This window comes from Haliotis rubra, unplaced genomic scaffold (genome assembly GCF_003918875.1).
Source record: "Haliotis rubra isolate DU_JTF1 unplaced genomic scaffold, ASM391887v1 Scf26, whole genome shotgun sequence".
Lineage (NCBI taxonomy): Eukaryota > Metazoa > Mollusca > Gastropoda > Lepetellida > Haliotidae > Haliotis > Haliotis rubra.
The window spans coordinates 3,478,603-3,492,001 of NW_025766669.1; the positions used below are offsets into that span (position 1 = coordinate 3,478,603).

General features: G+C 38.0%; 4 protein-coding genes across 4 annotated transcripts; all 4 read left to right on the forward strand.

Moving 5' to 3' along the window:
- Positions 1–828, forward strand: LOC124280012 (cell division control protein 42 homolog). Its single transcript, XM_046715892.1, is given in 2 exon segments — positions 1–219; positions 421–828. Coding segments are annotated over 2 exon segments (627 nt in total).
- Positions 829–4,245: 3,417 nt separating this feature from the next.
- On the forward strand, positions 4,246–5,025 carry LOC124280013 (cell division control protein 42 homolog). Its single transcript, XM_046715893.1, is given in 4 exon segments — positions 4,246–4,320; positions 4,618–4,728; positions 4,730–4,937; positions 4,940–5,025. Coding segments are annotated over 4 exon segments (480 nt in total).
- Positions 5,026–8,311: 3,286 nt separating this feature from the next.
- Positions 8,312–9,139, forward strand: LOC124280014 (cell division control protein 42 homolog). Its single transcript, XM_046715894.1, has 2 exons — positions 8,312–8,530; positions 8,732–9,139. Exons 1-2 carry the CDS (start codon positions 8,312–8,314, stop codon positions 9,137–9,139), a joined length of 627 nt encoding a protein of 208 aa, XP_046571850.1.
- A 3,434-nt stretch (positions 9,140–12,573) lies between these two features.
- On the forward strand, positions 12,574–13,399 carry LOC124280015 (cell division control protein 42 homolog). Its single transcript, XM_046715895.1, is given in 2 exon segments — positions 12,574–12,796; positions 12,993–13,399. Coding segments are annotated over 2 exon segments (630 nt in total).

Consider the following 13,399-nt stretch of genomic DNA (forward strand, 5'->3'; position numbering starts at 1 on the left):
ATGGAAGGAGATAACAAAAATATGAAGAACCTGGATGAGAAATTTGTGTTCTGTGCAGTCATGGGAGATAGTATGGTAGGAAAGACCAGCATCTCCGAGACCTATTCTAAGGGATTCTTTAATGAGAATTCTGAAACCACGGTGTTTGACAACTATGTCGTTCCACTGCAAGTCGCTGGAGAGGAGTTTGTCATCAGTATGTTCGACACTGCAGGAAAGGTATGTTTACTCAGATGGTCGCTTAAATTTCGAGTTAACAATGAGAACAGAACCAGTTACTATGTAAAAGGAATATTGGATTAAATATTTCACATTCTGAATTTACAGGAATGGTTCCTATCAATATATTTCAAGGCATCTACGTTTTTCTTCTTTCAATATGTACACATTGTACTGATCGTCCCTTCTAATTGTTTTCAGAAACGTTTTTAAAGTCTGAGAATGTTCTCCTACCAGGAATGTGAAGTCCTGCTTCTGTGTTTCTCCACCTGTGACCGGAAGACATTTCACACTGTCAGTGACCTGTGGATGCCAGAACTGAAGAGACACTCCAAACAAACCAAACAGAAGAGACCGATCATCCTTGTTGGCACCAAGATAGACCTCCGGGTCGGCAATCAAGACAGCGAGGTCAGCACGGACGAGGGTGTCCAAATGGCCAAGGACATTGGTGCTGACTGTTATGTGGAGTGCTCGGCCCGCGACCACAAGGGTTTGAAGGAGGTATTTCAGCATGTTGTCTTCTCCGCTCTCAAATTCAGGAAAAAGAAAACCAACATTTTCAAGAAGATGTTCAGACGCAGAAGTGCCTCTTTTGCCAATTATTAAATTCAACACACTGTTATTTGATGAAAGAAAGAAATACACTGCAAGTTATCTGAATGGGTGTATGAATGATGGTGCTACGCCAATCAAACTGAATGTAACATCGTTGGTTGATCTTTAAAAAGGTTTATCCCTGATTGCACACTTAGGTTGGATTGAGAAAATGGATGTCACCCAATTGAGCAAAGCAGGTGCAGACGAAAGACATTGATGATGTGCTACTTTATTTCTACATGATATTATAACAAGGTCTTTAAGAAATGGAAGACTGATTAGTGCTATTTACAACCATGTCCTATGTCTGTTACTATGACAATATGAATTTCATATATTCTACTGTTTATTGTTATCTGTATATGCCTTCAATAAACTATCCATGCTATATATATTTGTTAGTGTCTTGTCTATATATCTCTTAAATGGATACCTTTTGGACACGTTCAGCACAAGAAACACTATAAACCTTTTCCTAAAATCATACGAAGCATCAGATAAAAAAACAGGATCCGTTGTACAATATGTCAACAACATGTATTTATTAAACACTATGAAATAGTGTTGATGCCAGGTATTCACGAAAAGATCAGTATATTTTGCTCTGACCAGTACCAAACACAAAAAGTCGACTTTTTACCTCGAGAAACTCTCAGATCAAGCAGCTAGTGAGAAATGGCATTATGATGGGTCGTATTTCTGGCAATCATGATAGAAAGAACTTGCTCGAATGTTCCTCAAAGTCGTGAAATGAGGACAACAACGACTGAAGCTTTTGGAATGTTACACACAAAAACGAAAGTTGACATCTGAACTTATCTCTCTTGTAGGATGGACCTGTCTACAGTTCTTGTCACACCTACTTGTTTTGCTCAGATTTAAATATGAATTCTCATTGGTCACTACATTTTCAAGCTGAGGTAGATAAATCAGTGTCAATAGGAATTGACAGTTTGACAATTATTGAAATCAAATCACATTATCGATATATACGCATGAAGCTTAAGTTAAACTTCTTGTCCAAATTTCCATGCGAAACAACGTACAAGTATTTGGTTTCTGACAAGAATATGTTGTATTAGGATTGAACAGCGAAACATGAATGTTTCAAGTGACTGCTTTACGAATATGAAAATGTATGTACACACATATTGACTTGTTTGTACAATAAAAGTGAGTGTGAAGAGACTAAATTTACCTGTTATGTACTTCGACTGTAAAATAGATACCCATGTGGTCTCTTTTAATCCGGAATTGGAAAGGTGTTGCTATTGTTTCAATGACAAAGTTTACACTGATCTTGATATTCACACCGTATACACTTTGATTAATGCTATACGAGAAACAGCTTTACTGACATTTATTAACGTAGCCAAAAATGAATAATACAAGTTCCTTCACGTGCGGCGACATGTCTTGATATCTTAACTACTTTCTGCCTTTCGAAACGTCCCAGTTAAATGTTTCCTTCCAACTCAGAAATTAATGGAGTTTAATTCCTACTCTGAAATTAACAGTAAATTAACAATACTGTGACAACGTTTGCCTGGATTGATTGTGTGACTCCTTGTATACGTGTCGAACACCGAATTTGGGGAAACACGTATCTGTATTCATGCTGTAATCTGAGTGTACAGTAATGAGGGTGCCTGTCTGGAGGTGTTATTTCAGCACTGATACATAAGCTGCCAGTCATCTTGTGGATTTTCCGGATCACTGGCGACATATCACACATGGCTGAAACGGATATACATGTTGTTTATCCAAACGATCCGATAAGAAACATTGTTATATTGATACTGCATTGCTAATCCTTTTATTTGTGTTTATAATCTTAGAACAGACAAGTACCACCACCTCCAGTAAGAGAAGTTGTTTGTCATTGATGACCCGTGAAGATCCGGGTTAGAATTGATCTTCAGTAACCCATGCTTGTCATAGGAGGCGACTAACGGGATCGAGTGGTCCTAATCGTTGACTTGGTCGACACATGTCGTTGTATCCCAATTGCGTAGATCAATGCTCATGCTGGTGATCACTGGATTGTCTGGTGCAGACTCGATTATTTACAGACCGCCGCCATATAGCTGGAATATTGCTGAGTGCGACGCAAAACTAAACCCACTCACTCACTTCATTGACAGTTTCTGAGTTAAAAAACTACAAGGTGTAACCCAATGCTTAGAAAGCCCAGTTTGATGGCGTCAACATCAAAGAACCAACATTTCACTTGGATGTTCATATGACATCTAGCCAAATACCCCATAAGCATCCAAATGCACACATTGCATTGTCTCATTTTTAAAAGCATTTCTCGTCTTCCTGTTTTACCAACTTCCAAAAGTCAAGCAATGACTTCAATAAACATGTCACATCTACCTACACATAATGATAATGTTCTTTTACATCACAAAAACCAACTCAAAACCCTCAAAGTAACCATGGTTTTGTTGGAAAAGATCTGTTCGTCTGTGTTCCATCCATCGCCGCCTTATCTTTATATTCAAGGAAAACAACCACATTCATTTGTATGAATCCAATCAGTCGTGTTTGCTTAGCCCCCTCTGAAGCAGACAGATACAGAAATTAGGCGTATATTTCACAGAATTCCTCTAATTTGAAAGATACATGTACTTATAATTAGTAAACGCATCTGCATATATTGAACCAGACACTGGAAATATATGCTGTTAAGACTGGGACAAAAGCATAAATTAAACGAAAAACAAGCAAAGATCTCCCAAGCAAATATGTGTTTGGGAAAGAAAAAACTGGAAAAAAACTCACCCCTGACTATGTAATATTTCCTGAAATACTTTAGTGCTGTGGTAAACAATACAACAAACAGGTGATGGTAACATCTGACAGGTAACGTCAGACATTCATAAAACACCGTACATCAAATCAAAAACAAACACATGAGGCAGTCAAATTGCAAAACTTAATAATGTATGAGGGAGCAAAATTGCTAACACTTTCCATTCAAAAAAACTGTTGGAGTTGAATTTGCAGTGATGTTATTTTAATACTGAAACTCATTTCGTGTCTCTTCCATCTGTATTATCACACAGTTACCAATTATCCAGAGAGACTAATCCCTACATTTGATTAATCCAATCCGACGTATGTTTGCTTAACCACTCAGAATTATACAACGAAGTAACACAAGAAAACATATTGGCAGTAGTGTTATGTGTGACTGGTCAAGCGTTCAGAGAAACAAATACTCTAATTAGACAGCTACTGATCATTGTCTGTCGATCACAAACGAGACAGCTCAAGACGGTCATCTCAGACTTTGACACTGATACTTCCCTAATTAGAGGTTAAGTCTTCTGATTGGTCGGGAATATCTTTATATTAAAATCTTCACAAGGTACTTACAGCAAACGTGTTGTAGATTTAGATCGATAAACAAGCTTAAACATGAAGGAAGGAAACAAAAATATGAAGAACCTGGATGAGAAATTTGTGTTCTGTGCAGTCATGGGAGATAGTATGGTAGGAAAGACCAGCATCTCCGAGACCTATTCTAAGGATTCTTAATGGATTCTTTTTGAATGAGAATTCGCTGGAAACCACAGTATTTCGACAAATATGTCGTTCCACTTTGCAAGTCGCCATTTACTATGTAAAGGAATATAGGATTAAATATTTCTATGTAAAAGGAATATAGGATTAAATATTTCACATTCTGAATTTACAGGAATGGTTCCTATCAATATATTTCAAGACATCTATGATTTTGTTTTTCAATATGTACACATTGTACTGACCGTCCCTTCTAATTGTTTTCAGAAACGTTTTGAGAGTCTGAGAATGTTCTCCTACCAGGAATGTGAAGTCCTGCTTCTGTGTTTCTCCACCTGTGACCGGAAGACATTTCACACTGTCAGTGACCTGTGGATGCTGTGAACTGAAGAGACACTCCAAACAAACCAAACAGAAGAGACCGATCATCCTTGTTGGCACCAAGATAGACCTCCGAGTAGGGAATGAAGACAGCGTGGTCAGCTCTGACGAGGGTGTCCAACTGGCCAAGGACATTGGTGCTGACTGTTATGTGGAGTGCTCGGCCCGCGACCACAAGGGTTTGAAGGAGGTCTTTCAGCATGTTGTCTTCTCGCTCTCAAATTCAGGAAAAAGAAAACCAACATTTTCAAGAAGATGTTCAGACGCAGAAGTGCCTCTTTTGCCAATTATTAAATTCAACACACTGTTTTTTGATGAAAGAAGGAAATACACTGCAAGTTATCTGAATGGGTGTATGAATGATGGTGCTACGCCAATGAAACTGAATGTAACATCGTTGGTTGATCTTCAAAAAGGTTTATCCCTGATTGCACACTTAGGGTGGATTGAGAAAATGGATGTCACCCAATTGAGCAAAGCAAGAGCAGACGAAAGACATTGGTGATGTGCTACTTTATTTATACGTGATATTATAACAAGGTCTTTAAGAAATGGAAGACTGATTAGTGCTATTTACAACCATGTCCTGTGTCTGTTACTAATGACAATATGAATTTCATATATTCTACTGTTTATTGTTATCTGTATATGCCTTCAATAAACTATCCATGCTATATATATTTGTTAGTGTCTTGTCTATATATCTCCTTAAATGGATACCTGTTTGGACACGTTCAGCTCACAAGAAACACTAGAAACCTTTTCCTAAAATCATACGAAGCATCAGATAGAATATGTCAACAACATGTATTTATTAAACACTATGAAATAGTGTTGATACCAAGTATTCACGAAAAGATCAGTATATTTAGCTCTCACTAGTCCCAAACACAAACAAGTCGACTTTTTACCCCGAGATACTCTCAGATCAAGCAGCTTGTGAGAAATAGCATTATGATAGGTCGTCTTTCTTGCAATCATGATAGAAAGAACATGCTGGAATGTTCCTCAAAGTCGTAAACTGAGGACAACAACGGCTGAAGCTCTTGGAAAGTTACACACACACACACACAACACACACACACACACACACACACACACACACACACACACACACACAAAGTTGACAATTGAAGTCATCCCTTTGTCATAAGGTCTCTTTCACAGTTCTTGTCACACTTAATCTTTATGCTCAGATGTAGATATGAATTACATGAGGTGGTTTCACTGGTCTCTACTTTTACAAACTCATTTAGGTAAATCGGCGGAGAGGAACTGGTTTAACAACTATTGAAATCATATAAGATTATCGCTACACATGAAGCTGACGTTACACTTCTCGTCCAAATCGCCATGCGAGAGCAACGCATTTGGTTTCTGCAAGAATATGCTGCATAAGGACTGAAGAGTAGAACAAGACTATCCCACGTGACTAATTGACGAATATGAAAATGTATGTGTACAAATTATAGACATTTGTTTGTATAATAAAAGTGAATGTGAAGAATTTAGATTCGTGTCCAAATAACATGTTACTAGTATCTATTTGGGCTATAGCATATACACACATGTGATCTTTTTTACTCCGGAATTGGAAAGGTTGTGGTATGTTTTTAATGACAAAGCTTACAGTGATCTCGATATTCACTCCATACATACATGTACTTTGATTAATCCTATACGATAAACAGCTTTACTGACGTTTATTTACGTAGCTCAAAATTAATAATACGAGCTCCTTCGCGTGCAGTGATACCTCTTTATATCTTAGCCATTTTCTGCCTAGCTCAGAAAACGTATATCTGTATTCATGCTATAACCTGAGTGTACAGTAATGAGCGTGCCTGTCTGGAGGTGTTATTTCAGCACTTATACATAGGATGTCATTGATTTATTGGTTTTTCGGGATCACTGACGACATGTCACAAATGGCCAACGATCAGAAAAGAAACAATATCATATTGATGCAGTATTGCTGATCATTGTATTCTTGAAAAGATACGTACCACCACCTCCAGCCAGAGACGTTGTTCACTCCACAAACATATCCGATTTATTACTTCATTGAGGTTTTCTGAGTTAAATACTACAAGGTGTAACCCAATGCTTAGAAAGCCTAGTTTGAATATGTCCACATCAAAGAACCAGCATTCCCCTCGATGTTCATATGACGTCTTGCTGAACACTTCAGAAGCATCCAAATGCACATATTAATTTGCACTTTCATTGTCGCATTTTCAAAAGCATTTCACGTCTACTTGTGTTGCCAAAAATCAAAAGACAAGCAATGAACACGTCACGTCTACCTACACATAAAAACGGTGCTGATAATGTTCTTTTACATCGCAAGAAAAACAGCTGATGAACTTCTAAGGAACCGAGGTTATTGGACAGGATCTGTTTGTCTGGCTTCCGTCCACCGCCACCTTATCCCTTTATTCAAGGAAAACAACCCATTCATGTGTGTGTATCCAATCAGGTGTGTTTGCTCAGCAACTCTGAACCAGACAAGTACATGATCTTCAACCTTATATTAGGCGTTTGTTTTCACAAGACTTACTCTAATTAGACAGATGCTAATAATTAGCAAACACATATGGCTGTTGGACCAGACATTAGGGATAGATGCTGTAAAGACATAGACAAATACATGAAAGAGAAAACAACAACAACATCCTATTCAAAAATTCTCCTCCGAGATAATGTAATGTTTCCGAAAATAGTGTTTGGCATTCAGTTCGATAACTTGCAAACAACTTGATAACATCTGAGGTCATATCATGACCAATGAAGGTATGAGTGTAAAGGACACCTTGCATATTGGCGGGAACTGGCATTGTGCATACATGCACATATTTTACAAAAAAAATCACCTGAACACTTTTATAAAATTGTTCACCTTCAGGGAGATAATATATAATTTATTACAATTTTCTTAATCGTTTTTTTCAAAACATCGTACATCTATACTACAAATAATACAGGAATCATTGCTAGAGGCTGACGAAAGAAATTCTTGCAGAGTGAAAATCGGTAAGTGTGAGCATTCATTCAAGTTGATATCTACATGTAACTGTCTGTGAAATAGTCTAGTAGGATAAAAAACAACGTCTCCGCTTTCCACTCAAATAAACCACAGCACAGGGGTTAAAGTGATGTAATTTTAACAATGAAACTCATTTCGTGTCTCTTCCATCTGTATTGTTTCACACAGTCTCAATTATCCAGAAACACTAATCCCTTCATTTGATTAATCCAATCCGACGTATTTGCTTAACCACTCAGAATTAGACAACGAGGAACACAAGAAAACATACTGGCAGTGGTGCTATATGTGACTGGTCAAGCGTTGAGATCCAAACAAATACTCTAATTAGACAGCTACTGATCATTGTCTGTCGGTCACAAACGAGACAGCTCAAGACGATCATCTCAGACTTTGACACCAGTGAGAGCATGTGATACTTCCCTAATTAGAGGTTAAGTCTTCTGATTGGTCGTGAATATCTTTATATTAAAATGTCCACAATGTACTAACAGCAAACGTGTTGCAGATTTGGAACGATAAACAAGCTTAAACATGAAGGGAGGAAACAAAAATATGAAGAACCTGGATGAGAAATTTGTGTTCTGTGCAGTTATGGGAGATAGTATGGTAGGAAAGACCAGCATCTCCGAGACCTATTCTAAGGGATTCTTTAATGAGAATTCTGAAACCACAGTATTTGACAACTATGTCGTTCCACTGCAAGTCGCTGGAGAGGAGTTTGTCATCAGTATGTTCGACACTGCAGGAAAGGTATGTTTACTCAGATGGTCGCTTAAATTCCGCGTTAACAATGAGAACAGAACCAGTTACTATGTAAAAGGAATATAGGATTAAATATTTCACATTCTGAATTTACAGGAATGGTTCCTATCAATATATTTCAAAGCATCTACGTTTTTCTTCTTTCAATATGTACACATTGTACTGACCGTCCCTTCTAATTGTTTTCAGAAACGTTTTGAGAGTCTGAGAATGTTCTCCTACCAGGAATGTGAAGTCCTGCTTCTGTGTTTCTCCACCTGTGACCGGAAGACATTTCACACTGTCAGTGACCTGTGGATGCCAGAACTGAAGAGACACTCCAAACAAACCAAACAGAAGAGACCGGTCATCCTTGTTGGCACCAAGATAGACCTCCGGGTCGGCAATCAAGACAGCGAGGTCAGCACTGACGAGGGTGTCCAACTGGCCAAGGACATTGGTGCTGACTGTTATGTGGAGTGCTCGGCCCGCGACCACAAGGGTTTGAAGGAGGTCTTTCAGCATATTGTCTTCTCCGCTCTCAAATTCAGGAAAAAGAAAACCAACATTTTCAAGAAGCTGTTCAGACGCAGAAGTGCCTCTTTTGCCAATTATTAAATTCAACACACTGTTATTTGATGAAAGAAAGAAATACACTGCAAGTTATCTGAATGGGTGTATGAATGTTGGTGCTACGCCAATGAAACTGAATGTAACATCGTTGGTTGATCTTCAAAGAGGTTTATCCCTGATTGCACACTTGGGTTGGATTGAGATAATGGATGTCACCCAATTGAGCAAAGCAGGTGCAGACGAAAAAATTGGTGATGTGCTACTTTATTTATACGTGATATTATAACAAGGTCTTTAAGAAATGGAAGACTGATTAGTGCTATTTACAACCCTTGTCTTATGTCTGTTACTATGACAATATGAATTTCATATATTCTACTTTTTATTGTTATCTGTATATGCCTTCAATAAACTATCCATGTTATATATATTTGTTAGTGTCTTGTCTATATATCTCTTAAATGGATACCTTTTTGGACACGTTCAGCTCACAAGAAACACTAGAAACCTTTTCCTAAAATCATACGAAGCATCAGATCAAAAAACATGATCCGTTGCACAATATGTCAACAACATGTATTTATTAAACACTATGAAATAGTGTTGATGCCAGGTATTCACGAAAAGATCAGTATATTTTGCTCTCACCAGTACCAAACACAAAAAGTCGAGTTTTTACCTCGAGAAACTCTCACATCAAGCAGCTTGTGAGAAATAGCATTATGATGGGTCGTATTTCTGGCAATCATGATAGAAAGAACTTGCTGGAATGTTCCTCAAAGTCGTGAAATGAGGACAACAACGGCTGAAGCTCTTGGAATGTTACACAAAAAACGAAAGTTGACATCTGAACTTATCTCTCTTGTAGGATGGACCTGTCTACAGTTCTGTCACACTTACTCCTTTTGCTCAGATTTAAATATGAATTCTCACTGGTCACTACATTTGCAAGCTGAGGTAGATAAATCAGTGTCAATAGGAATTGACAGTTTGACAATTATTGAAATCAAATCACATTATCGATATATACGCATGAAGCTTAAGTTAAACTTCTTGTCCAAATTTCCATGCCAAACAACGTACAAGTATTTGGTTTCTGACAAGATTATGTTGTACTAGGACTGAACAGCGAAACATGAATGTTTCAAGTGACTGCTTTACGAATATGAAAATGTAGATGCACACAATATTGACTTGTTTGTACAATAAAAGTGAGTGTGAAGAGACTACATTTACCTGTTATGTACTTCGACTGTAAAATAGATACCCATGTGGTCTCTTTTAATCCGGAATTGGAAAGGTGTTGCTATTGTTTCAATGACAAAGTTTACACTGATCTTGATATTCACTCCGTATACACTTTGATTAATGCTATACGAGAAACAGCTTTACTGACATTTATTAACGTAGCCAAAAATGAATAATACAAGTTCCTTCACGTGCGGCGACATGTCTTGATATCTTAACTACTTTCTGCCTTTCGAAACGTCCCAGTTACATGTTTCCTTCCAACTCAGAAATTAATGGAGTTTAATTCCTACTCTGAAATTAACAGTAAATTAACAATACTGTGACAACGTTTGCCTGGATTGATTGTGTGACTCCTTGTATACGTGTCGAACACCGAAGTTCGGGAAACACGTATCTGTATTCATGCTGTAATCTGAGTGTACAGTAATGAGGGTGACTGTCTGGAGGTGTTATTTCACCACTTATACATAAGCTGTCACTCATCTTGTGGGTTTTCCGGATCACTGACGACGTATCACACATGGCTGAAACGGACATACATGTTGTTCATCCAAACGATCCGATAAGAAAACATTGTTATATTGATACTGCATTGCTAATCCTTTTATTTGTGTTTATAATCTTACAACAGACAAGTACCACCATCTCCAGTAAGAGAAGTTGTTTGTTCAACAATAATGTCTGATTTGTTACTTCACTGATGACCCGTGAAGATCCGGGTTAGAATTGATCTTCAGTAACCCATGCTTGTCATAGGAGGCGACTAACGGGATCGAGTGGTCCGATTCGCTGACTTGGCCGACACATGTCGTATCCCAATTGCGTAGATCGATGCTCATGCTGGTGATCACTGGATTGTCTGGTGCAGACTCGATTATTTACAGACCGCCACGACATAGCTGGAATATTGCTGAGTGCGACGCAAAACTAAACTCACTCACTCACTTCATTGATAGTTTCTGACTTAAATAGTACAAGGTGTAACCCAATGCTTAGAAAGCCCAGTTTGATGGCGTCAACATCAAGAACCAACATTTCACTTGGATGTTCATATGACATTTAGCCAAACACCTCAGAAGCATCCAAATGCACACATTGCATTGTCTCATTTTTAAAAGCATTTCTCGTCTTCCTGTTTTACCAACTTCCAAAAGTCAAGCAATGACTTTAATAAACATGTCACATCTACCTACACATACTGATAATGTTCTTTTACAACACAGAAACCAACTCAAGCCCCTCGAAGTAACCAAGGTTTTGTTGGACAAGTTCTGTTCGTCTGTCTTCCATCCAACGCCGCCTTATCTTTATTTTCAAGGAAAACAACCACATTCATTTGTATGAATCCAATCAGCCGTGTTTGCTTAGCCCCTCTGAAGCAGACAAATACAGAATTAGACGTATATTTCACAGAATTCCTCTAATTTGAAAGATACTAATAATTAGTAAACGCATCTGCATATATTGAACCAGACGCTGGAAATATATGCTGTTTAGACTGGGACAAAAGCATAAATTAAACGAAAAACAAGCAAAGATCTCCCAAACAAATATATGTTTGGGAAAGAAAAAACTGAAAACATTCTCACCCCTGACTATGTAATATTTCCTGAAATACTTTAGTGCTGTGGTAAACAATATAACAAACAGGTGATGGTAACATCTGACAGGTAACGTCAGACATTCATAAAACACCGTACATCAAATCAAAAACAAACACATGAGGCAGTCAAATTGCAAAACTTAATCATGTATGAGGGAGCAAAATTGCTAACACTTTCCATTCAAATAAACTGTTGGAGTTGAATTTGCAGTGATGTTATTTTAATACTGAAACTCATTTCGTGTCTCTTCCATCTGTATTGTTTCACACAGTTACCAATTATCCAGAGAGACTAATCCCTACATTTGATTAATCCAATCCGACGTATTTGCTTAACCACTCAGAATTATACAACGAAGTAACACAAGAAAACATATTGGCAGTAGTGTTATGTGTGACTGGTCAAGCGTTCAGAGAAACAAATACTCTAATTAGACAGCTACTGATCATTGTCTGTCGATCACGAACGAGACAGCTCAAGACGATCATCTCAGACTTTGACACTGATACTTCCCTAATTAGAGGTTAAGTCTTCTGATTGGTCGGGAATATCTTTATATTAAAATCTTCACAAGGTACTAACAGCAAACGTGTTGTAGATTTAGATCGATAAACAAGCTTAAACATGAAGGAAGGAAACAAAAATATGAAGAACCTGGATGAGAAATTTGTGTTCTGTGCAGTCATGGGAGATAGTATGGTAGGAAAGACCAGCATCTCCGAGACCTATTCTAAGGGATTCTTTAATGAGAATTCTGAAACCACAGTATTTGACAACTATGTCGTTCCACTGCAAGTCGCTGGAGAGGAGTTTATCATCAGTATGTTCGACACTGCAGGAAAGGTATGTTTACTCAGATGTTCACTTAAATTTGCGTTAACATTGAGAACAGATCCATTTACTATGTAAAAGGAATATAGGATTAAATATTTCACATTCTGAATTTACAGGAATGGTTCCTATCAATATATTTCAAGGCATCTATGATTTTCTTCTTTCAATATGTACACATTGTACTGACCGTCCCTTCTAATTGTTTTCAGAAACGTTTGAGAGTCTGAGAATGTTCTCCTACCAGGAATGTGAAGTCCTGCTTCTGTGTTTCTCCACCTGTGACCGGAAGACATTTCACACTGTCAGTGACCTGTGGATGCCAGAACTGAAGAGACACTCCAAACAAACCAAACAGAAAAGACCGATCATCCTCGTTGGCACCAGGATAGACCTCCGAGTAGGGAATGAAGACAGCGTGGTCAGCTCAGACGAGGGTGTCCAACTGGCCAAGGACATTGGTGCTGACTGTTATGTGGAGTGCTCGGCCCGCGACCACAAGGGTTTGAAGGAGGTCTTTCAGCATGTTGTCTTCTCCGCTCTCAAATTCAGGAAAAAGAAAACCAACATTCTCAAGAAGATGTTCAGACGCAGAAGTGCCTCTTTTGCCAATTATTAA

Bases quoted from the DNA above. Each gene is read 5' to 3' on its own strand.
- LOC124280014 (XM_046715894.1), top strand. From the start codon at position 8,312: ATGAAGGGAGGAAACAAAAATATGAAGAACCTGGATGAGAAATTTGTG. The intron at 8,531-8,731 runs GTATGTTTACTC...AATTGTTTTCAG, and splicing joins TGTTCGACACTGCAGGAAAG to AAACGTTTTGAGAGTCTGAG.